At 32.4% G+C, this 27,196-nt stretch overlaps 2 protein-coding genes across 2 annotated transcripts; both read left to right on the top strand.

Annotated features, from left to right (window-relative positions):
- Window positions 1–1,442: 1,442 nt before the first annotated feature.
- Window positions 1,443–6,778, top strand: LOC122578431. The gene is made up of 9 exons (XM_043750392.1): window positions 1,443–1,601; window positions 3,226–3,588; window positions 4,257–4,290; window positions 4,481–4,708; window positions 4,803–4,892; window positions 5,008–5,073; window positions 5,176–5,267; window positions 5,396–5,443; window positions 6,510–6,778. The coding sequence occupies exons 2-9, from the start codon at window positions 3,257–3,259 to the stop codon at window positions 6,616–6,618; spliced, it is 999 nt and encodes a 332-aa protein (XP_043606327.1). The 5' UTR covers window positions 1,443–1,601; window positions 3,226–3,256; the 3' UTR covers window positions 6,619–6,778.
- A 3,930-nt stretch (window positions 6,779–10,708) lies between these two features.
- Window positions 10,709–14,886, top strand: LOC122578169 (ATP-citrate synthase alpha chain protein 1-like). Its single transcript, XM_043750072.1, has 12 exons — window positions 10,709–10,885; window positions 11,040–11,154; window positions 11,687–11,863; window positions 12,438–12,599; window positions 12,696–12,776; window positions 12,859–12,910; window positions 12,997–13,111; window positions 13,464–13,545; window positions 13,733–13,930; window positions 14,154–14,270; window positions 14,374–14,490; window positions 14,588–14,886. The coding sequence occupies exons 2-12, from the start codon at window positions 11,056–11,058 to the stop codon at window positions 14,657–14,659; spliced, it is 1,272 nt and encodes a 423-aa protein (XP_043606007.1). The 5' UTR covers window positions 10,709–10,885; window positions 11,040–11,055; the 3' UTR covers window positions 14,660–14,886.
- Window positions 14,887–27,196: the final 12,310 nt, after the last annotated feature.

The raw sequence follows: 27,196 nt of genomic DNA, 5'->3' as shown, positions 1-27,196 counted from the left end.
TGACTCCTTTTTTAATGTAACCGCATGAGACATTTATGGTCTATTTAGTTTTACAATTTTATTAATTAAATTAAAAATTATTAAAATACAAAAAAACCTTTTATACTCATAGTTCTTGACAGAAAATATGGTTCTCATTTTATTTTTTTTATAAATAAATATAAAGATATATATATATATATATATAATATATATATATATATAGATATATATGACAATTTTATTAATTAAATTAAAAATTATTAAAATACGGATATACCCTTTTATATAATAGTTCTGATAGTTGCTGACAAGATATATAGTTCTCATTTTATCTTTTATTATAAATATATATATATATATATATATATATTATATATAGAGAGAGAAAAAAGTAAGTATGAGGCTGTTATGCATCCAATTTGAGTGAAAAACTCCCCACAGACCGATATTTTAATATTTTGAATAAATGTTTGGCCCCCATGATTTTTATGGTTTGAAAAAAATGTATGTGAGAGGTTTTTCACCTAACTTATGTGCCTAACAGCCTAAAAATTCCTTTCCCATATATATATATATATATATATGTAACCCCTTATAAAACATATTAACTTCTCCTATTTTTGAAAATTCAACATTTTTTTATACCCAAAATACCCTTATTTCTTAATCCTAATCCACCTATACACCTAATCTATATTTTTATACTATTTAATAAATAAAACAACTCTCTCTTTAAAAGTTATGGATGAATTATCTAAAATACCATTAATAATTAAATTACAATATCGGTCATTTATCTAAAATATCTTCATTAACCTTTTACATCAATTACCTTTACATCAATTATCAACACCAGTCGACGCCGCTTCCACTACCAACAGTCGCCCCCACTACCACACCGTTACCGTTACAACCACTGATGCATTGCGCGGGTACTGTGCTATATACTATATATATATATATATATATAATCACATGCTTTATTTTATAGAGATAAAGGACCCTTAATTTATTTTTTTTAAAAAAAACTAAAACAATTACTGTAAAATGTTGCTCACTTTCTTTCCCTTATTATATATGGATAGAGATCCCCTCAAGTTACTTTCAACTTGAGGGGTCAAGTTAAAAGTTTCTTAGCCCTTAAATGAAATTCAAAAGTTAAGATGCAAAGATGATCTTTTAATCTTGGTTCTTGATTTTCATTCAATGGTTAAGATCCCCTCAACTTGATTCAAGTTACTTTCAACTTGAGAGGTCAAGTTAAAAGTTTCTTAGCCCTTAAATAAAATTCAATAGTTAAGATGCAAAGATGATCTTTTAATCTTAATCCTTAATTTTCATTCAATGGTTAAGATCCCCTCAATTTGATTCAAGTTGAAGTTTCACGTAAAGGAATCCTCATCCGTTATATACCCGCGGGTTTGTTAAGTAAAGGTTAACATTATAACTCATGTGCATCATCTCAAAAAGTCTTGGATGGATCGATACAGTTAGACTAATAATAATATAATAATAAGAAAGTAAAAGTCGAAAATGAAGAAGAAGATGGTTGACACGAATAGATCAAGTTGAGGGGCTGGTTTCTTCCACTGAATTCAAACTCTGCTTTCTTTTTACAAGTAGCAAATCTTATCACTCTATTTTATTATTATTATTATTATTATTATTATTATTATTATTATTATTATTATCGGTATCAATTGTTTTTTTTCCTATCTTTGTGTTTGCTCCAAAATACTTACTGTACACAACAGGTAACTATTTCAGCTTCATATATCTATGTTTTTCCAACTATTCTTATTCTTATTATTATTATTATTAAGTTAGGCAACTTAAATTAATCGTGATTTATGTCTGTTACTAATACTATCATGTTGGGTTATTTGCATAAATTAGTAATGAATTTTGAATGTATTCTCAAATCTAGAAATCCAGTATAAGAATCATCCCAGGTAGAAAACAACTTTTGAATTTTATCAGCTATAGAAACTCTTTACACTATTAACATCCAATTAGGCTTTTCTCTTGGATAGTTCTTATGTCGAAAGTTGATTATGTAATCGATAAAAACTGCTTTCTATTTTGGATAATTCTTATACTCGATTTCTAAATTTGATATTTCATGCAAAATTCGTTCCTTTAGTATGCAAATAACCCAAATATGTTTGATGAATACTTACTAAAGTTGAAGTCCATTGAATTAGTTAAAAGTACCAGGGGCGGAGCCAATGGGGTGACTAACGGGTGCTTGGTCACCCCCAATGAGTAATATTTTCCATTACAAATTTCGTTCGATCCAGTGATTTCAGAGATTTGTAGAAAAAAAATTAACTTAAAAATTTGGGGGTAGTATGTTGCAGGTGGGAAGGTTGAAGACGACTTTATTGTTTTCAGTTATATATTTGTTACTTAAAGCCCCTGGAGTTTTGAAACTGTTAAAAGTAAGTAAGTAACTGCTCAGTGCCGCCTCCCGCGGGTTTTGAGCCCCAATACCTCGACGGTGTATGGGGAAGGTTAAGATGTAGGCAGACTTTACCTCTACCTAAGTAGAGAGGCTGCTTCCAGTTATGTAGGCAGACCTTACCTCTACCTAAGTAGAGAGACTGCTTCCAGTTTCTACCTAAATGGTAGAAAAGGCCCTCCAACCTTTGCATGGGATGAGGATCGAACCCATGACCTCTGTCTCTAGAGGCAAGGGTGTTTACCACAGTTGGTTTTAACTTTTATTTAAGTTATACATTGGTTTTAAATTTTTCATTATAGCCCCTACAGTTTAAAATGAATGTTTTTGTTGGATTTTTTTATTTATTTATTTGTCATGTCAAAATTTAAGGAAAAGTATTTATAAGTCTTTGCAGAACACTTTTAGCTAAAGATGTGATGCAGCAATTAGAAAAAATATGTGTTAGTAGTATATATATATACATATATTTGGATTTTTTTCAGTATAAAGAAAGTTTAAAATATTTTACCTATTAATATAATAATTTAAAGCGTGTAAACATTTAGATTGAAGTGGCTAAATAAGTGTCTACATTTTCTACCCACAAACCAACATTATTAAAAATGTTAGGATAATATATGTCGTCATTCGGTCCCCGTCAACCAAAATTTCTAGCTCCGCCCCTAGTTAAAACAGTACAACGGAAACGGAACAAAATCTGGAATAGTTTTCTTTGATGGAATCGTGTTATGCGTAGCTTCAATCTTAACAATATAGTAACAGTGAAGCTTTGCTTATAGGAGCAGGCAACTTAGTTGGTGAGGTCAACTGATGGCCGATGATACCACCGCGCTAAGTTACTGGCTCAACTGGAGGTTCTTCCTCTGTGCATTATGGATCTTCTGTACTATGATAGCAGCAGTGATCATAATAATCAAATATGAAAAATTGTTCAACAAGAAGACAAGTAACAAAAAAGATGATGAACATGATGTGGAACCTATTGGGATTTTGTATGAGGATGAAACTTGGAGGACCTCTTTGAAAGCACTGCATCCTGCCTGGCTGCTTGTTTTCAGATTGTTTGCATTCGGTGTGATGTTGGCATTGCTTATTGCTAATCTTATTATTGATGGAGGTGACATCTTTTACTTTTACACCCAGTAAGTATTTCAAACCATGTTAAGGTACTATATCTGATTTATATGTAGTAACTGCTGGTTATAGCTGATAAATTAGTCGTTGGTTAGGGTAATGATATTTACACAACACAATTTAGCCATTCACAACAAGTGTATGCTTGACACACTTGTACAATATGCAATAGCTACTTGTATTTGTTGCGGATTGCTAGTATTTGTTGTATAATTATCACTAGCCCGTTAGCTATACTTTATTTTGAAAGTTGCATAATAAGGTAACCGCACTTTAGGTTGATTTCTGTTCCAAGAATGGAGCCTTGTTTTCATCTTATAAACCCATTCAGTTTTCAAATAATTAACTTTAAGGTGATCTTGTAAACGGACCAGTTTCAAGATCCCACGCCAGTACCGGCTCTGAAAAATCAATTAAAGACTTGTCAGCTTCCACTTCATCATTCTGACCAGGTAACTGGGTCAGAATGTCAGGTTGGCTTAAATCAAAAATATGACAATTAGATACCTTTAATCAGAAAATCTGGAAAGTTCACTGCTTGAAAAAAAAAGTATGTTACGTAAAATAGAAATCCGCTTGAAGCACGTTACATTTCTAAGCATTTTTCCCTGTTTTGACTTGGCAGACTTGTCAAATTTATAAAATCTTATGTTGGGATGTTTCTGGTGATGAACAGGTGGACATTCACTTTGGTCACTTTCTATTTTGCGGTACAAAATGTTGCTATGCATCTACAGTTGTTATTTCCTTAAACATCATCAAGACGCTTGTGGACTTGTGGTCACCATATTTTAATTTTTGTCTTCAGAGGGCTACAAAGTTGATTAAAATGCTTACCTTTTACAAAATACAACAAATGAAAAGTTCTTTTTGTAACTGTTTTTTGTCCACTCTCTGTAGCTTGCTTCTTTATTTTCAATTTTTGGGTGTTACAAATATTGGAATGAAGTTGGTGATCATACTGTCAATAGTGCTACTTTAGACCCAGAACGAGGCACTTACATGGCTCCCTCAGAAGCAGAGGGGTTGAGCTCCCACAGCATGCCCATTATCCCAAACAATCACAGAGAAACTCATGCTAGAAAAACTGCTGCTATATGGGGCTATTTCTTTCAAATAGTCTTCCAGGCAAGTTTCTTACAAAAAAAGAGTTGCCTTTGGTATCATATATATATTTTCAACAGGTTTTGTTAAGATTATTCCTCACTTTCTCAATAAACAGATATGCGCAGGAGCTGTTGGACTCACTGATAGTGTGTTTTGGTTCATAATTTATCCATTTCTTACTCCTGCAGAGTACAATTTAAGCTTTGTAAGCATTTAAGGATTCAAGTTACGGATATGAATTCATTTTCAATGACCTTATATGTTAATTTTCTCAATTATAATTATATAAGTGATGGATGCGTTTGTCTGTTTCAATCTAGTTGGATGTTAGCATGCATTCTGTCAATGCTATTCTTCTCCTTGGCGATTTGTTTCTGAATCGCATGGTATGTTGCATCAACAACTTGTCTCCTGTCTCGATACTGTATTTTGTGTTATCCAATTTTACTGTATGCTATTGACTTGACTGACTTTAGTTTTCTTATCAGTGGTTCCCTTTTTTTCGTTTGGCTTATTTTGGTCTGTGGACATGTGTATTTGTCATTTTCCAGTGGATTGTGCACGCATGTGTATCAATGTGGTAAGCTGAGCTTTGTATGGATATCATATACTAATTTACAAGGGAACAGATAACACAAATGGTCTATGGACGTTTATATTTGTTAGCCAGTTCGTATATACATATTTACATGGTTCCTGATATTGCAGGTGGCCTTATCCTTTCCTGGATCTATCATCTCCATATGCTCCTATTTGGTATGTTCCTGTGTGAATTTGAATATGTTATCTGTTGTATGCCTACTCTCAAACTTCATGCATCTCGTGTAAAACGATAATGAATTACTATATCCCTTCATAATCTCATTATATGCACAGTGATGTTTGAACACCTGGTTTGACAAAATTGTTCGACTGTTCATCAAATATAAATATCCCTCAAATCCTCAATAATGATTTATACTTTTGTAGGAGAATCTTGTAGGTCGAAACCCATCCCATCAAAGATATCATTTGGTATGGGATTCTGCCAGAAAATGAATATGTTACATATGTCCTCCACATCCCAAAAATGAGTTTGATCAGTTTATTTTGGCTGAGGTAGCAATATGGGGGCATTAGGTAACTAGTCAAACATGAATCGGTTGGCCCGAAGCTCACAAAACTTTTTCTATCCTTTTTATTCGGTGCAAAAAATTGTGGTTATTAAGAAACTATGTTAATACAAAAATTATTTAGCCATTTTGAATGAAATGATCAAGGGTGTCTCTATACATTTTTGTTTTGGTGGCCCTGATAGCCGACCTTTGGCCGTCTAAATCCCTGGGTTCCGAGTCCACTGCCACAAAAATTCACACAGATTAAAGCACTCCCAAAGGTATTTGGACATGTTAATGATGACTTTCAACCCGTTTGAATTCGGCTCAACTGATTGATACATTGGATATTAAAAATAACCCAAAACAACCCATTTATGCTTGTCTTTCTTGTTTGCTCCCAACTTTGAGCGGCAAAGCCACACACCCTCTGCTCTATACTGATGTACCCTCAACCACTTGATTAAGGGGCACCTTAGTTACATCTAGGATACTCCTAGGAGAGGCATGTTGGTTGGTGCTGTGCTTATCTCATTATCAATATTGAATTTACTGACAAATTCAAGTATTTAATGTTGAAGACTCAGGTTTTTGTACCCTATTGGTGTTGAATAATGTACTCAGTCATGTAGGAGTGACAGTAACTGTTATCAATAATAATGGTTAATTTGGCTCCTCTAGATATGTTTTAAACTCTTGGAAGTCATGGAATTGGTGATTACTTGCAGGTATTTAGGAGTGGGATTGATTCATCTCCCTGCCTTTGGAATCTTTGCACTCATTGTTAGGGGAAAGCAACTTATGTTGTCAAGATATTCTGAGACACATGGAGCATGATGCCATGATGTAGCAGGAACTCAACCATTTTTTACTGATAAAATAGAAGAATTTTAAACAATCCTATAGGTTAGATTATGTTATGTTGAATATGCATTATGATTTTTGGTAATGTTTTTGTTAATGACTTGTACATGATTCAATGATGTCTTTAATGTGATGTCTTGCTATAGGTGAGAAAGCCAAAAAAACCCAAACCGGTACGGACTGAATTACGTGTTTTTAGACATACATACATACATAGATACATTCACGCACATATAAAATTTAATATAGTTGTTTGTAGAGACTGGAAGTTTTAATTAATTAATTCGTACTAAGAGTAAGTTAGCAAGGCTTAGAACGTGATACATGATTTACTCTAAACATTACGAAGTGCATACAGGACCATCCCTAAGACGTTTTCTGTATCATTCATGTGTCAATTTATTCCCCTTTTATCAACTTCGATTGACAGAATGTGACCCATAAATTTTGACTATAGATTCTATGTTTTTCATGAATATTAAAATAGACATATTGTGTTATCGAAGCGACCTTTCTTAGACGCCTCCTATATATGATTGTTTTATTGCAAATAAGTTTTATTTTTAAAAAAACTTTTTCGACAAAAATGTATACCATTAATAATGAGTTTTATTTAGAAATGTCAAAAGTAGTAAAATAGGGTGATATTGTCTCGTTTTTCTCTTAAAAAGTTGTGACCCAATGTTTAAAAGTCGATTTGTTAATTGGATCAGTCGGAGCTTAAAATCATGGTTCAACTCAACCTACATGTACATAAATATGTTAAAGATGGTTACTGTCTAACAAAATACACTTAAAAGTTAAAACTCATTCAAAATAATATCATTATATTATAATAAAATATAATATATATATATATAGGTTTTAGGTAAAATAAAACAAGTATTAAAGTAAAACATGTAAAACAATATATTTCTCTTCACTGAAAATCACCGTGCATTATAAAAATCATCGTGAATCAATTGCTTCAGCTTCGTGAATCTTCGCGTATCAATTTAATCATGATCTAAGGGTCAAAATCTTGTCTTATTTTTTTTACTTTAATACTTGTTTTACAATACCCTATCCCTATATATATATATATATATCTAAGTTTTAAAAAATGTAATTGGATGGAAACCCCGGATTCTATGTACCATTTAATACCCACTAATCTCTCAGTCAGGCTAATGTCCACGTGATTCTCAACCACTTAATCATCCCCTGATTGGAAAGTGACGGTTGGTGGCCACTGGGCTATTACCCAATGGTTTATATATCTAAGTTTTATAGTCGTCTACAAAGAACCCAAAATTACATGAGTACACAAATCATCATAAAACTTTTTAAAAAAACTTCAAAACATAAAATAAAATGAGTCATATGTCCATACAATGCGGCGACGATGGTGGTAGTGGTGCGGGGTGGTGGTGGTGGCAGCGACGGGTGGCGGCAACGGTGGTGACGGGTGGTGGGGATGGCAACGGTGGTGAATGTAAAAGTAATTGGTATTTGAGGAGGTAGTGTATCTAAGAATTGAGGGATTTATGTTGTAAATTATTTCATTAAATATATTATATGTGTATTAGGTAGAGATGTTTAAATTAATGAATAAAGAAGTGAGATATATTAGGTATTTCAATTTCTTAATTGAGATTTTAAAAAAAGGGGTTGTTGTGTATTATAGATACAGATGTAGATAAAATAAAAAAACTGGTTCGACCGGAAAACTAGTCGATCCAACCTTCAACCGGTTTAACTAAAAAACTGTCGTATTTATCTGCAACCTACTGCTACCGGTTTAACCTATTTTTAAAACATGTTGTGGCCTCTTCTTGACTTCTTTCAACTAGCCAGTAATACAAGAAAATGTCAATACAAAGCGCATAGCAAATGACTAAGAGCAATATTTTACTTTCGTATAAAGCTTACATACGTAGTCGCTCATCAGCAAAAGTCTTTCGTTTATGACGCTTTTTTATAATAAGAGGCCCAAGTCTAGAACACTTTTAAGGGCCCAAGAAGGGTCGTGGCTCCCCAAAATTCAAGGCACGGTTAAAAATTTCGTATAAATGCATCCTGGGGTTTTTTTTTTATAGGTTTTGGATTCCACTTCCTGAAGTAACAAGCGTGTGAGGTTTTTATCCGAATCACCTGCACTGACTCAATATCGTATTTTAGAGTACGTACAAGGGTTTTACCATTGTATGGTAAGGTGTCCCCCGATATTAATACCAACAGAATATTAATAAAAAAGCCACTAGAAACATATATATCTAACATAATGACCCTCTAAGCTTTAAAACAAGCAATTATTACGTGTCTAATGATGATAAAGAAATCCACTCTACGACCCCTTTGTCACAAACTTGCAAACATAAGAAATCGAGACAAGTATCTCTTAGTTATCCTGAATTTGACCCTCTAAGCTTTAGAACAAACAATTATTACGTGTCTAATGATAATAAAGAAATCCACTCTACGGCCCCTTTGTCACAAACTTGCAAACATAAGAAATCGAGACAAGTATCTCTTAGACCATCTTTAAGAGCTAGGTGATAGAGGAGGGTGAAATGATATGGCATGTAGGTGAATGGTTAAGAGCTATAGGTGAAATAGAAAGGTGAAAGGAGATAAGTGATATGTTTCAGTGGGTCCATTTCTTTTGTTTTTATTATTTTTTTATGTTTTATTTTATTTTGATTAGTTATATTATAGGGTATTGTTGGGTATAGTGGGGTATTATGAGGTATTCAATTTGAAAGTGAATGGTTAAGGAGAAAAGAGAAAGTGAAAAATGTAAGAAGGTGATGTTGATGTGGCAGGGAAAAGTATAGGTGAAGTGGTGAATGGTTACGAATGATCTTAGTTATCCTGAATTGTTATTCAATTTCTTTTGAAAACTTTATTGGATTAATCCTATATATATAGCTTGTCCATTAGCCATAGTTTGTTTAATGAAATCATTTATATAATGTTCTTTTTAATGTGAGATTTATAGTAATCGTTTTGTTTCTATGGTTGAAAAAACTGAAAAATATTAGAAGTTGTTGAGTTAAACTATAAATTTTTTTTTTGATTTAACGTCTCTTTCTTGCCTAAGCCTGTTTTAAGATATAAGCACCTACATATTTGTTGTGTCTTTTGGGCCGCCACTAATCTATCATGTTTTTAACTTATACTTGTATAACGTGACATATTAAACAGGAACCTCTTGGTGGTCGGATGTTTTTATGGAAGCAGTTTCTCTACCTTCGGGTAGAGATAAAACTGTCTACAGCTCACCTCCCATATACTCCACTCAAAAATTGGGTCTTCTTATTGTTGTTGTTGTTACATTGACCACCTACACAATGTTACAAATCTCATGTGTGTATAAACCTCACATTGACCATCCACATAGCCAATGTAGAATAGGTCTGATACCTTGCAATTGTTTCAATCAATGACAATGACCCCATTTTTAAAGGCTGATGTTCTCGGTGGTTGGCCTAACACTCCTACCTGGCTCTAATATCATTGTTACTTACTAGCATAGAAACATATAGTAACTCAAAAGACTAGTCTAATATGTGAGAATGTCAACTTGGTATATAAACCCACATTAAACGCCCATGCGACCATGAGTGACAAGTCTTGTACATTGCGATGGTTTCATACCATAACTCAATGTTAAGATTTTCTCAACATATCAACCACTTTTCGTCAAGCAAACTTGAACATATGTAAATTGAAATTAATAAAGGTATGATGACCTAAATAAAACTTCAAATAAAATAGTACTCGTCGTAGCTTAGACAAAACAAACAATTACTAAAAATCTATGTTTAAACTTTTCGAAATTTGATTCTATTAAAATAATAGTTTGTTTCATTTTCTGTTTTTGCAGGCTTGCGGCCTTCATGAAAATATAATTAAATAATATATTGGTTGCGATACAAGTTTTACCAAACTTGAAACTTGACTTCTGTGTGTTGAGGTGTAAGTTGGCCAGTGGAATAATCTAATAAAGAGTCCAGATTACTCATCCTTTCTTCCCGCTTAAATAAATTTGTCCAAAAATGGAGTTAATATGCATAATTTAATAGATAAATCAATATATGTGTGTTGTATATCAATAAATAAATAAATAAATATAAATATAAAAATCCCCAAAAAACTCGACTATAAGTTATCAGGGGTCAGTTTAGTTCAACATCCATCAGTTGCATTGTGTCTTTCAAAACAAACACATACCCTTTTTCTATCCCATCTCTCACAGGTAAAGTTTCAATCTTTATATGAATAGTTGGTAACTTATGATCTGGGTTTTTGTTAAATCAATCCAAATATTCCAAAAGTTTTGATCTTTATGAGAAATTTGATGTGGGCAATGTGGATCTAAATTCGAATAATTTGAGTTGTAAATCTTGTAGAAAGATCAGGGTTTTAATGGCACGCAAGAAGATCAGAGAGTATGATTCAAAGAGATTGGTTAAGCAGCATTTCAAGAGGATTTCTGGTTATGAATTGCCCATCAAATCTGCTCAGGTATAATCAAGAATTGTTCCTTTTTTGGATCTGTAGTTTTTTATTTGGTAACCCAGTTCTTATTAATTCACCCGGGGAAGACTATTCTTTTAACTCAAATGTATGCGGCCTACCTGAAGATATTCTCGTGACCGTTTCCTAACATTTTCAATGGCCACCCCAAGATGTAAACTACTGAGCTTTGAACATCAGGACACCTAACCAGTGAACCGACTGGGTGGTTGTTAACAACTCATTTTTTCTATATTGAGAAAAAAAAAACCATTTTGGTTCAATTTCTAGCTGACATTAATCTTGGTTATGTGAATTAGCATATACTGTGCTACACTTGAACATAAGTTTAAATAACTGAACCTGGGTAAGTAATTTCTTGTGGATGATCTCTGTGCACTAAATTGTTAATAATTTAAAGTTATGTTATAGGAACTACTGATGCAAAGGTTGCAAGTTGGGCATAGATTCGCTAATACGGTTAAAACAGCTTTCTGACATGAAATATAAAGTTGACCAGTGAACCGTTGTTATTTGTTAGGTTACAGAGTCGACTGACTTCAATGAGCTGGTAGAGAGGGAACCATGGCTATCTTCATCCAAGCTGGTTGTGAAACCCGACATGTTGTTTGGAAAGCGTGGCAAAAGTGGACTTGTTGCCTTAAATCTTGATTTGGCTCAAGTTGCTGAATTTGTAAAGGAACGACTTGGCAAAGAGGTAGTTTTTACAACTTGAGATATTCCAGTTTTAGGAAAAGAGTTCATGTATGATTCCTGAGAGACAATTAACTAATTCACAAGTTGAACCTTGATATAGTGGTATTTATAAAGAAAATGACATGAAAACTACATTAGATCATTATTCTGTCCTGACTCCTGATATCGGGACAGGTTGTCAATCTATCACTATATATAGTTTTTAATGTTACGCCAAACAGATTCTATGATTACCCGTTTAAGTTATCTTTTTCATACTAGTTGCATAGATACTAGTTATCGAAGGATATAAGAAAGTTCTTTGGGTAACCCTTCTGGGCTTCTCTTAACTTAATGTGACAGACTCTAACAGCCTATTCTATTGCAGATGATTATCTGATTCTAGTTATTCATTCATCACCAGATCAATTTTAAAATGCACATCCAAACACGCCCTACATATAAAACCAAATGTAGATCTTTCATTGGATAAGGGTGGTACTTGTTTTGAGTATTTGTAAATACTCCTTACTTGACAATTGACATATTAGAACCTGGAATCTGCTTTCTGATAAAAACTTCTCTCTGCTTGATAGGTTGTGATGGGAGAATGCAAAGGCCCCATTACAACATTCATTGTGGAACCATTTGTTCCACACAACGAAGAGTATTATATCAATATTGTTTCAGAGCGGTTAGGTTGTAGCATAAGTTTTTCAGAATGTGGAGGTATCGATATTGAAGAGAACTGGGAAAAGGTAAATGGATGTGTATATTCATTATGCTTCTTTAGTCATTGCTTTTCTATTTGCATATAAAGCTGCCTGTTTCACACTTTTTTCGGGGATGTATAGGTGAAAACAATCTTTTTACCCACAGGAGTGTCTTTAAGTCAAGAAATTTGTGCTCCACTTGTTGCTACCCTCCCATTGGAGGTGAGATTAGAACACAATTTCATTTGTATATGAGGTGAGTTGTGCTTTTTAATCCCTAATAAGCATTTCTTTTATGATGCAGTTCAAATCTGTCATCGAGGAATTCATCATGCACATATATTCCCTATTTATAGGTACAAAAAATGTTTTTCCTGTCTTAAAATTATATCTAAAATCTTATTAAAGAAAATTATTAATTTTTGTGTTTTCTTGCATTTAGATCTCGACTTCACCTTCCTAGAAATGAATCCTTTCACCCTGGTAAATGGGAAGCCTTATCCCCTTGATATGAGAGGCGAGCTTGATGACACTGCAGCTTTCAAGAACTTTAAGAAGTACACCTTTTTTTTCTTCTTGATTCCCATTGTCATCGTTTGCTTTTGGTCTTTCTTTATTAACAGCAGTCAATACTCTAATAGAATATAAGCACAACTAGAGGTCCATCATTAATGCATTGACAATTGATTTAGATTATCACTTTGACTCGAATGGGTCAAATGGGTAAAGTTTCAAATGGTGACCAGGATGAAGATGGGTTGAATGGTCGAACGGGTGAAAGTCACCCAAAATGTATTTTTAGAATACATAAAAACGTTTTTGTGTCATTCTGCCCCATCCAGTTTGATTCCTTATTATGACTGTTGTGGTACATGACAGCCCTGTCTAACCTCCCATCTAATTTCACAGGTGGGGCAATATCGAGTTCCCAATGCCGTTTGGAAGAGTGATGAGTCCTACTGAAAAGTTTATTCACGGACTCGATGAAAAGGTACATATGAGGATACAACTAACTACACGAACCTGATTAATGCTCATTTCTTTCACACTACCCATTAGGCCATTATACGTGCAATAATCTCAGAAAAACACTATATCTGAGAGCTTCAGCATAATTTATATGGAATTTCTATCTTAACATTTTAATTTAGTTCAACTGTTTTACTTCTTTCTTGCAGACTAGTGCATCTTTAAAATTTACTGTTCTAAACCCAAAAGGACGTATTTGGACCATGGTTGCTGGTGGTGGTGCGAGCGTCATCTATGCAGACACCGTTGGAGATCTGGGCTATGCTTCAGAGCTTGGAAACTATGCAGAATACAGCGGTGCACCTAATGAAGAGGAAGTTCTGCAATATGCTCGAGTTGTCATTGATGTAAGTGACTCTCTCTATTTGCATTTTATTGATCCTCTTTCATAATAAGAGAAATACAACACCAAAGATACCATTTAACCTTTCTACGCCTGAAAACGAAGGATTAGAAATCTTTGTGTGTTTGTTTCCTTCTTCATTTTCATTTTCTGGAATACAACAACAAAAGGCTCGCTTTTGGGCTTTATTGGCATTAAATATTAAACTTCTGTTGTTGAAATTTCAGTGCGCAACTGCTGATCCTGATGGCCAAAGGAGGGCACTTGTAGTTGGTGGAGGAATTGCCAACTTCACTGATGTTGCAGCCACCTTCAATGGCATTATTCGTGCGATGAAGGAAAAGGTGATCGATTAATTTACTCATTCCAATAACCAAAATGCTACCTTTTTAAACCTCAAAGGCCAAAACTAACTTTTTGCTCTTGATGCTTAAATCATCTTTGTAGGAATCCAAGCTCAAAGCAGCAAACATGCACATCTATGTGCGACGAGGAGGTCCAAATTACCAAAGAGGACTTGCAAAAATGCGTGCGCTCGGAGCTGAACTTGGCATCCCTATTGAGGTTCATTAGACCCTTTTTTTTTCATTGCACTTCTTGAATGTACTTTTGGATCATTTTCAAAGGTAAAATAGGCAATTCACTTTGAGTTTTCTTGTAGGTATATGGGCCGGAGGCAACAATGACAGGAATATGCAAACAAGCAATAGACTGCATCACAATTGCTGCTTAAATTTGATCGATAGGTCCATATTATAGAACGCGCAAGGCTGATGATGTTATTTTTTTGTGATGTTATTTCAATTCAAACATTAATAAGTATGTTCAAGAAAATAAATTTTAAAAGTGCTGAAATAAGTAGAATCCCTTTGTTGTGCATAATTGATTTCCAAATTTTGATGATATTGTAAAAGAATATATTAAAATAACTAAATTTAACTTTTCAATAATTTTATGTAACTATATTCTCGATCAATACACCTCTTTTATGCCGGGATTGAATTCAGTTGTGTATTCTCGATATATGTACTCAACAAAAAAAAATTGTACTCAACAAAAAATTTAAGCTAACGTGTGATTTCTAGTTTCTAAACAGAAATATGAAGGGGGGCCAAATACAAAGTAATAGATATCATACGAGTTAACGAGTAGTATAGATGGATTGGCGCTCAGACCCGTTTATTGGATGGGTAGTTTCAAGATATATAAATCTTACAATAATTGTGAAAGAAAAAGTGTATGACTAATATCACAACTTAATTAATACGAAAGCTAAAGAAGAAATATATGAAAATTAACTCCATATAAATATTAATTCCAGTTAACCATTTTTTTCCAACTTTAGTTAAATTAAAAGAGAAACAAAAAGTGTATGGCCAATATCACAACTTAATTAATACGAAAGCTAAAGAAAAAACATATGAAAGTTAACTCCATATAAATATTGATTTCAGTTTACCTTTTTTTTTCCAACTTTAGTTAAATAAAAGAGTACATTACACTTTTCGTCCCTGAAGTTGACACGTTTTGCACTTTTCATCCCTAAAGTAAAAAAGTTACAATTTTGACCTTAAAGTTGGCAGATTTTTGCAATTGACGTCTTTCGTCAAACGGTGTTAAGTTTCAGCCGTTAATGTCCTCACGTGCAAAACACGTAAGGGACTGAAAGTGCAAAAAGTGACATGTTCAGGGACGAAAAATGAAATTTACTTTTCTGTTGGCATAATCTTCCTCTTCTCCGGCTAACTTTCGTCGGAAAACTCAACAACTCGGCGGAAAATCGCCAGAAAATTTAAAATGCAGATATCTCACTCGTTTATTCGAATTAGATCATGAAACCACCACCAAACTTCTCAAAATTAATTTCCGCACGAATCTTAACCAAAATGTCTTGAGAGGATTCATTTTCATTGTGCATTAGCGACTCAACTTTAGCTTAATTATGGTCAGGTCAGGTTTTTTAGCTCGAGGTTTAGTTTGGTGCATCTCTCGGTCGAAGTGTTTCTCTTGTAGGTGGTTCTGTAACTTTTTGTTGACAGCAACACAAATAGGGGTGGTATTATATTTATCTTCGTACTAAATACTACATGTTAAAGATGTTTGAAGATGAGTTGTGAAATTATGATCTATTTTATGTTTGTTTCAGTCAATAATTCTTATGTTTTGTTGAACAGTTAGTGTATAGTATTTAGCTTATATAAAACGAAGTGTCAACCATTTTTTTTAAACGGCATAATAGTGTCAACCATTTAATTGCTTCTTATAAAATTATATACAAAATCTAACAATCAACAGAGGCTCAATTTGCGAATCAGTATACATCCAAGGCAGAGGAAAGGCCAGGAGATGGTCACGGGGATTTCTGCACCAACAATGTATAAATTTTGACCTTCAGAGGCCGTCGTAAATTCGTAAACATAAACCCTACTCCGTGTATTTTATATGATCATAAAAATACGATACGCTTGATCTCATTTTCAAGTGTTGTTCGAGCTGTATTAGTGATTTAAAAGGATGTTGCTCCCCAAACTGTACATCTGCTGCTCGGATTAGACCTGTGCTTCCAGGTCACGAAAGATACAAATTTTTTGTGGAAAACTCAAAACCTCCAACATCCAAGATTTATGTTGAATCTGAAAGTTTTTGGTTAGGATTCGTGCAGAAATTACTTTTGAGAAGTTTGGTGGTGGTTTCGTGGTCTAATTCGAAGAAACGAGTGAGATATCGGCATTTTAAGTTTTCTAGCAAATTTTCCGGCGAGTTGTTGAGTTTTTCGACGAAAGTTAGCCCGAGAAGATGAAGCTAATGACAACAGAAAAGTAAATTTCATTTTTCGTCCCTGAACATGTCACTTTTTGCACTTTCAGTCCTTCACGTGTTTTGAACGTGAGGACATTAACGGCTGAAACTTAACACCGTTTGGCGAAGGACGTCACTTGCAAAAATCTGCCAACTTTAAGGTCAGAATTGTAGTTTTTTCACTTTAGGGATGAGAAATGCAAAACGTGTCAACTTCAAGGACGAAAAGTGTAATTTACTCTAAATAAAAAGAGAAACAAAAAGTGTATAATATATAATTTAAAAAATACATAACAATTCATCAACAAAGACCATCTCGAACGTTTTGATTTTCTTCGAGTTTTTCACAACACGAAATCGTAGATAATGGTTAACATGTGTTGGCTTATAAGTATTTTTTTTTAAAGGCCATTTTTTATTAAATAAATATTTTTAAAAAATAATTAATAAGGAAAGAGTATTAAGCTAAAAAATGAGGATTATGGGGGCTAAGTATACCCTAACCTTCTTTTTTTTTTATATTATAGATTATTATAGATATCTACTTGTAAATGGTAATGAGCCAAAGGACCCAATATTTTGGTTTGGGCTATTTTAAGATATTTTTTTGGATCGATTTTGGATTTGCCTTTTCGGCTTATTTTAGATTTAGGTTTTTCTTTCTTTTTTAGTTTTTTTATTTATTGGTAGATAACTGCTGCTAACTAAACGTATGTTGGAGTTAGCCTCACACATATTCTATATATAGAAATATACTAATATTAATACACGTGTATGTTACACGGTCTACTCATATTTGTTTATATATATATATATATATTTCATTTTATTTATAAGATATTGTGAAAACATTCTTTAATCCCCAAAACAATACTCCAGTTGTTTTATTTTAATTCAATCTATAAATGATTAAAAGAATAAACAATACTCCCGTTGTTTTATTTTAATTCAATCTATAAATGATTAAAAGAATACAAAAGTCTGTGTTGTGATAAAAATCCAATATCAATCATAATAACACATAAAAAAAATAAGTAAATATAAATAGCGATGTTGGATAATCAACAGATTTTATATAATTTAAAACTAAAGGATGAAAAACTTATCTTTGTGAATATGGTTACAAACATAAAACGCAGCAGCCGAAGTATCTTTTTGATTTCATGCAGAATAAAGGAGAAAATCTGATACATGTATACGAATAGAAAGTAATTGTTAATTGATATAGATAAATATATATATATATATAGTTTACAAATTTGATGCATGTATATATGATAAAAGATGAAAGTTTCCAAATTGTTTTTGCAAAAGAAGATTCCAAATTAACACGTAGAGATAAACCTTAACTATTAACTTAATGAGATTGTAGTAGGAAAGTGATAAGTATTAACTTAATGAGATTGATAAGTACTCGTGTTAAGTTGCAATAAGGAAAGTGATAATAATTAATTATTATTATTATTATGTAATTAAAACTTGGATTAAAATACACATGTCGCGTAAATATTATGCCATGTGTCGATTAATAGATTCTTCAATCCTGTTTTATTTTATTGGTAAATATAGATATAGATATTATTATGTACATTTAACACCGAAATTGATAAGCGGGGAAAAAAAATGCTTACGCCTAGCTTAGGTGTTAGTCATTTCATTTTTTGTTTTGTTTTGACATTTTTTTAGTTTGTTGGACTCTTAATTATTTTTTCATAAAATAAATATATGTATTTAATATGACAATCTGTTTTTCATTATTATCGTATTGGTTTTTGATTTAGCAGTTATGGATTCAGCTTAAGTAAACTAGTATAACAACATTGTGTTAATGGTAAACGTAATCACAATAGTTGAGGCCACATAATGCACGACCCGAACTACCTAGTTGAAATTTTTATATAGTAGTTATTATCTTTTAAAGTAAATATTAAGAACTTTTATAGTTTACTATACATGTTTCATTTATTTATTATTCAAAAGTAACTTTTTGAACATATAAATCAATATAATGCAGCCAGGAAAAGTAATTAGGATATATCACTTGAATTCAGAATTGAATCATTGATTCTCTTACAGGCCCTACAAGCCTTATCATTATTGTAGTAGCCCATCATAGTGGGCCTTTTCAAGTGATCATCCGCCATGATTTATTTTTTTGAAGGAAAAAAAATATAAGGGCACTTTCGGTTCACATAATGTTTTTGAAATGAATGAAATTTTTTAAAGGAATTGGAATCTGATGGAATGGAATTTCACGGAATGTTTTTCATTTTTTGAAGATCTAAGTGACGAAAGGAATGAGATTCCTTCTCCCCTCCGCACAGAATGGAGATTCCATCAAATAAGGGAATGTTTACATTCCAAAGAAATTATATTCCTTTATCATTGAAGAATCAAACGCACTAAGGATTAAAATTCAATTCCAGTTTCATCAGATTCCAGCATAATCTACGAACCAAACGCGACCATTGTGGGGTAAATAAGGGGGAAGGCTTTTACTCCCGAGCTGTGAGGGTTCTCTTTACGGTTGTAAACGACTTGGTTAGTAAAAAAATTCCGAACCGTTTTTTCAGGTTTGGTTCGGTTCACTATAAAATTTGGACCGTTACATTCGTTTACCCGCAAATCGGTTACCCAAAAAAGTCGGTTAATTTTGGTTTGATTTTCGGTTAACCATTTATTAAATTCATGCTAATATAAAGTTCAACTTTTCAATTATAATAGTGAATTTACATTTTAATTAATATTTATATGTATAATAGTCATTTAACTACATTAATATCTTATTTTATAGATAAATATACATTACGTCTAATATTGAAATGTTTTTTTTTTAAGTTATATTTATGCATTGCAAGTTTCTATTTAAGAGTATCATGATTACCTAAAACTAGAACAATACCCGGTCATTGACCGGGTTAGAACAACGAATTGGCAAAAGTGCAAGTATCCTGATAAATTAACAAAAGTCCAAGTATGTTTAAAGTACTTGAAACATGTCAAGTTTGTCTATAAAGATAGAGTGAACTATAAAGACATAACATGAAACGTCACAAAACCAAACATAAAATAGTATAAAAAAAATCAACGATAAATGTTCAAAATAATTATTTGACGACTTCTATAGGATCTTAAACCTTGGAATCATTGGCTTCACAAATGACAACCAATCGGAAATATTTTTGTAGCATTACTTGTCCTAATAACAATGTAGAGTAACAAATTTTATGTAGAGAAACACTAACCATGTGAAAACAATAACACTATTGCAATGTGTTGTGATGTTTATTGCCTGTAAAAATACACATCAAAATAGCCTCTTCATAGGTGACAATCTCATCAAAATTGATATACGCATGCACATCATTTGCAAGCTTTTTCTTCTTATCATTCAAAGGAGTTATGGCTTCAAAATCTTAAAAAAATATACAAACGTAAAGTGAAAGAAAAATACGCAAATGTGTATATATACATATAACTAATAACATAACATCAATCTATATATAAAGATTTGTTAATTAATAGTTTTGAATCGTGATACTAAATAATATTTAGACATACAAACATGGTCATTCGTATAACCAAAAAATAAAAAATTGGATATAGACATTTTGCATCTGAAGTAAACATAGAGGAAAAGTATTACTTGATTCATTTTGTTGCTTGGATGGAATTGTGATGTGTACAATGGAAGTAAAATGTTTGTGCTATATATATAATAGTGTAGAAAACACTAATTTAAGTCAGATAAGGTGGAAAATATATATATACAACTAATTAAATAATTTAGAAAATAAGAAAATGGATAAATATGTTAATGGTGTTGACGACAGCTTTTTACTATCAAATGTACCAAATTCACATTAAATCTTATATATTTGAATTTGAAAAACTAAAAGGCTGTACTACATTATGTTGGAAAGGTTTACCTGCACGTTGACTTTTACCTTCAAAATTTGACTTTGAATTTAAATGGTTTAGATTAAATTGGAGATGAATTTGGATGGTTGAGATCAAGTTTAAAACTTTATTTTTTTCTCACTGCTCTACCGACAATATATATATATATATAATGTTATTTATATAATATTACTAATATATTTGAGAAATATTATAAACAAAGTTAATAACTTTTCTAAAAAAGATGTTGTATATATAAGAAAATTACTTAGAATATCCAAGCTAATCATAGATTGTGAAAGAAAGTTAGTAAAATTGTTAGAATTTTAGGTAACTAATATAGGAAATTAGCTAAATAGATATATAAATGATGTATTCATGTAATACATATATGTATAAATATACATATATATGATTATTTACCTGAAGTATAGCCTGGCTGAGGGATTAGTAGGTACCAAATGGTACATCGTACATGGGATCAGGGGGTTTCTATCCAATTACCATTTTCTTTTACATATATATGATTATATGTAGGCATATATCAAAATTCGGTTCAGTTCGGTCAACCACTGGTAATGAATATTAAGAACCGTAACCGAACCGTTATATATCGGCTTTTTAGTTTTTGGTTTTTTTGGGTTTCGGTTTTTCGGTTTCGAATCACGCGGTTCGGTCTGAAATTTTTTTGTTTTTTGATTCATGTTTTACACCCATAGTTCTCTTATACGAGTTGGTGTGGTAGTAGTATGGAAGCCTCACAATGAGGTGGGTAATTGTGTGTCCATTTTGGGAAGATTTGGGTGTAGTTGTGATGTGTTTTATATAATTTTTTTCCGTTTAATTTGTTTTTATTGGTCATCGAAGTATCATAGAGTGTAGTTCTAGAATTATTGTTTATAAAAATAATATTGTTATGATGTGGTGATGATGTAATACTGACACCTTAAAGTGAGAACATTACCATTAAACAATCAGATAAGTAAATTCTATTACACAAACCGTACAATGTATAGTTTCGCTAATGATACTAAATTAAATACTAAAAATATGGAAATTTTTTCTAAGTGTTTTCAATGAGTTACCATAATTTTCCATGTTTTGGTCCCATCCCGATATATGTATTGAGAAGTGTTATCGAATGGAATAATAAAATATGGATTGGTATTTAGGGTTACTTGCCATCTTTAGGTTATGGGTTTAAATCTGGATGTGAGCAAAATGTTTTTCAGGATGGAGATAGGGTTTTTTCCGGTAAAATTGGGTTCTTTTGGAATTAGAGTTGGGTATATGAAGAAATAATGTCGTTGAACCTAAATTTATTATTAGAGAGAAAGGTTGTGCGTCTACGGGCTTATTGTGCATCTTTACATTATTAGTAACTTTAAAAGATAGAATATTTAACAAGTTCAAACGAAAACTTGATATTACTCACCTTTTTTTCATTGCCACTCAATGTATCACCTCTTTCTTATTTCATATTAGATAATATTTCACAATCAACCATACATTTTCTCATATTTTTCTTACTTTTTTTCGAAATCTATCATTATATTCTAAAAATAAACAAATCCTTTATTTATTATTAGTTGCAAATGACTTTTGTCCATTTCCAAGTGTTTTCTCACGAGAACTCTTGAAAAAACACTTACAGAAAAATTGACAAAATTTTTGAGAAAAAAAAAATAAGAACACATGAAAAATTTTTTTTTGCAAACAACCATATAAGTCTAAATGTCTAATAATCGATGTGCGTCTCAACTGCCACATGTCTTTAACATCCAATAAAAAACTTATGAATGAATTTTTCTAAGTTAAATGAAAGATCTTTGCAATTTAAAGCACACATACGTTGTATGTGTTTGTATTTATATAATTGAATTAGTTTAAGGTGTGAAATCAAGTTGTGAATAAATCGACTCAGAAAACACATGACCCTCCACTTTTGCAATTATTTGACTTATCGCACAAATTAACATGACTTAAAGTTCATTTTCCCCCTAAATTTCTAACTTTACCTTCATTTTTTCCACCTTTTTCTAGTATATAATCCCATGCTGCTCAGCATTTGCAAGCATATGTGTACAGCTCACAATTGCCATTTACAATTCACCACGTGTCAAACTTGATCTAATTGCCGCTTTTAGTCAATAGTGATAAACTGAAAAGTAGAAGCACCAAATACCGTTTTTAACAAGTTATGATATCCAATATTATTCTCGACGATATGTATATAAGGGAGACAAAGATGTAGATAATTTTATCTCTGTTTAAATCAACAAAGTTGTTTTCGGAAAAAGATCTTTAACTTGTAAAGAATGGAGTTTGAAGTCTGACCTTTATTTTCGATGTTGAAGACTTTTTTACTTGATAAGTATTTTTTTAAATTTAAAATTTAGATTTATTCGATAATTTTGTCTCTAAAATTGTTAGAAGAAGCTAGAAGGATATCCGCGTAATACGACGCCGGTGGCGGCGATGAGTGGTGGTCGTGGCGTCGATTATTGTAGGTTGATATAAAAATGTTACGTGAATATTTTTTAGAAGATAAAGATTTAGGGTTTAGTTAATTAAAAGTGAACTTCATATTTTAGTTTATATTTAACTGAAATGTTTTATTTATAATTTAATATTTAATAAGCTACAAATGTTTTGAAAAATAATGATATAAAGAAACCGAATTCAAACCCCAAACCAACTCAAACAGGCAAAAACCTACAAATGGAAACCATTGGTTTGAATTGGTTTTCAATTTCAAAAGATAAAAAACCGAAACATTCAGTTTGAATTTCGGTCAAAACCGACTCAAGCTCACCCCTAGCACCCAATATAGTCATTTAGGAATGAACAAAAATCTAAAGATATCGATATTGTTTGGTGTTTAGCTTTTACTTACGATAATAACTCATTTTGATACCTAACCGATTTGGTGCCAATAATATCGATTTCAACACCAGTTATAATACGATACGATTTATTTTTGGCTCATACTTTAACTTTTATTTACAACTAATAATGTATACCAAATTATTTACTAAAACACCATTTTTTTAACAACAATCAAAACTTAAAACAACTAAACATAAAAAAAAACTCACGGATTCATCAAATGAAAGTTTACATCATCAAATGATTGGTAAAACATAGTTAACATGTATATTAAGTTTGAACATGTTTTTTTGGATTCCATCTGCTGCTACGTATCGTTTTACAAATAGTGATAAAAGTGTTGAACTTAATGTACATACTTAGGCCCTTCCCAACGCCTTTTTTCTCACTTTTTCTGGGCCTTTTTCTGAGAAAAAGGTTTCAACTTTTTCTCAAGAGAAAACAATAGAAAGTAGAGAGAGAGAAAGTAAATAGAGAGAGAGAGGCTAATGTGAGTATAAGATTGTTTTTTTTTTTTTTTGAGAAAAAAAGGTGAGAAAGAGGTATGATTGGTAGTAGTATTTTCTGAAATATAAAATGAGAAAAGAGATGATGTGGTGCTGACATGGCAGTGAGAAAGAGGTGAGAAAGAGGTTATGGTTGGGTAAGGCCTTAGGTATCTGCTGATCTCCCCCACATAAACCATCAAACACGTAAGTCATGGTTTTATTTTATCTTTGACAAACTTTCGTAGTTAAACAACTGCAGTGCCTTTCATTTATTTATACTGACAGTCGACCAAAACTTCTATAAATCTATTAGCTTGGCCTAGATACTCAAATGACAGAATAAATTTAAATACAATAGATAAAAGATTGTTTAGGGTGGACGGGAGTGCATAGGCACCCGACCGGTACCGGTTTGCATATCAATTCGACCCTCCGGTCCCGGTAGGTGGGGAGTGGAAAGGGGATAGTGGTGCCGGTTGTCATGCCTATGTTTTTGAACGTTACGAACAATTATAAAATAAAATAAAATTTGGGCCCCACTAACGGTCGAATCCCTCCTCCAACTTCTTTCTTTTTCTTTTCTCCTTTCTCATTTGAGTTGCTTCTGTTTTTTTTCCCCTCCATATTTTTCTTTACTTTCTTTATTTGATTTTCATACATGGCTAAAATAAACCTAAAGGATGTTAAGATATCGATGCAAGCTCAAATGGTCAACGACGACAGAAACCGATCTCAAGTGATCACCGTTATTCAGAGTGTATCCGACGAGAAGACGGCTTACCAAGTCGAGATCGAGCGACTTGAAGCACCCAATCGGGTTCGAAACCCCAACGAAAATGAGTATGTTGTGTATCTTCGTCAGAAGATGGATTGACTGAATCAAGTTCTTTTCCAACTTACCGCCGCGTCTACGACTTTGTCATCCACTTTTGAACACGCACTGTTCTGGCAAGACAGTGTTGGTGGTGGTCAGGATGTAGATTACTATATGGACCCAAGGGAGGAGTACGTATCTCCTCACCCCGGCGACGCTGCAAGGTCTCCTGAACCATATCGATACATTCATCGTAACAAACAACGACAATACTGTGGACTTAGACCATTCAGAGTGTTAGGATTATGTGGTGTTTTGTGATTTTAGCAATATTATGTAATGTTTTATGATTTTAGTCATATTATGTAATGTTTTATGTTTTATAAAATATTAGTTTTAATTTGTCTAATTTAATAAATAAAAGTTTTAATTATTGTTGAATAAATATACATAAAAAATGAATAAAATAGAAAAGGGTGGGGAGGGGTGGCGAGGTATTCCCTGCAAATAGGAAGCGGACATGTACCTATTGAAAATTAGGGAGAGCGGGGAGGAGTGGCAAGGTACTCCCCCACCCTTATAAGCAACGTAAAACACTATTTTTTCAATATTTCTTAGATCCAGAACCCAATATTGTTACTTGATCAATGAAACCTTGAAAAAAAAAATTTTAGGATAAAGATGTCTTATTTTGGCATCAAGTTTGAACCTTTCTTTCAAACGAACCCAAAAACAATCTTCACCTAAGAAACATGCAAAAAACAGGATATCCAAACCGTGATCAATCTCTAACCAAGGTTGTTAAAAACCTATGGCTCTAATACTAGTTGTAAGTCATTTGGGTCTTATTCTTCTATCGAACCGAGATTGACTTAAGGATATGTCGAGGCACGAAATACCTCGAGATAACGCACGGTTTTTATATCTACCTTTTTTGATATATATATATATATATATATATATATATCACTATATATATAAATATATATATACCTTTTTTGCATGAATATAAACACTCGAGTTTGGTTACTATAGTGAAACAGCTCTCCGGGCGCACCTTACCAACCAACGTGGTAATCTGTTGTCAACGAGTCGTCCAAACCGGGTGTGTGCTTGTGGTTCGTGCGTAAGTCGAGTACCACCCACAAGATCAACCCGTGCGTGTTTCATGGGTTTTCTCTCTCTAGGTTTGCTCGTTTATCTTTCTACGCTCTTGTCAGAACACAAACATACACCCTTTATTTATAAGCAAGGACCAAGAACTCTCAAATCCCATTGGATATGAGTGTTCTCATGTCAAACCCATAAAGCCCATTGGGGTTTGGCCTTGTTTGAGAGTTCTTGTGTCAAGCATGTTTTTGCTTTTTTCCACATAAACTCTCAAACTGTTTGAGTGTTCTTTTCACAAGCAAACCTTTTGCTTGTTCCCAAGAACTCTCAAACCATTTGAGTGTTCTTTCCACAAGCAAATATTTGTTTGTTCCCAATAACCCTCAAATGACACCTAGGAATATTTGAGTTAATGTTTCCACTGCTGTCGAGATGCAAAACCAACATTAACTCAGCCAATGTTTATACCGCTGTAAATATACGCAGAACCAACATTAGCTACGACAATGTTTTCACTGATGTGATACGCAGAAACAACATTGTCTATATTACTTATTGGAAGTATTAATTAAGTTAATGTTTCTCCTGCTGTTAATACGCAGAAACACATTAACTTAACTTCCCTTTGGATTACATTAAGTTAATATTTCAACTGCTGTCAAACGCATAAACAATATTAACTTAATGACTGTTTACATGTAATGTCTACATTCATGTTAAGTACCTGCAAAACATAAATAATAAACAAACATATAAACATAAATGGATCCCAATATGATCAACAATATATGCCAAAGTAATATTAATGACAAACAGCAATTACAAGATAAATTACAAGACTTGAATATATATAAATATATATCACACATCTAAAATGCTCTTTTCAGTGAGAAACACCACCAACACTTTTGCTTAACATTACCTTCTTCGACTAAATTTTATACTCATGTTTTTTATGCGTAGAAACTAAATTTTGTAACTTCCTTGTAGTTTCCATTAATTTAATAGCAACATTGTAACTAAATGTTGTAAATTAATACCAAAAAATAGAGTGGAGAAAGAAAAAATACCTCTAGATTCTTCTTCTTCTAAGGTGGATGAAGAACTTCTAATTTCAATAGCATTTTCAATTGAAATATCTTTATTATTTTTTTACATAAATCAATCGCTGGATTCTCCCAAATTGATAATAACACATATAATTATTAACTGAATAGTTAATAGAAGGGGAAAAAACATATATTAAAATAATTTTTTATAAAAAAAACTA

This window comes from Erigeron canadensis, chromosome 8 (genome assembly GCF_010389155.1).
Source record: "Erigeron canadensis isolate Cc75 chromosome 8, C_canadensis_v1, whole genome shotgun sequence".
In the NCBI taxonomy this organism is placed as follows: domain Eukaryota; kingdom Viridiplantae; phylum Streptophyta; class Magnoliopsida; order Asterales; family Asteraceae; genus Erigeron; species Erigeron canadensis.
This window is presented reverse-complemented; position numbering and strand designations above follow the sequence as displayed.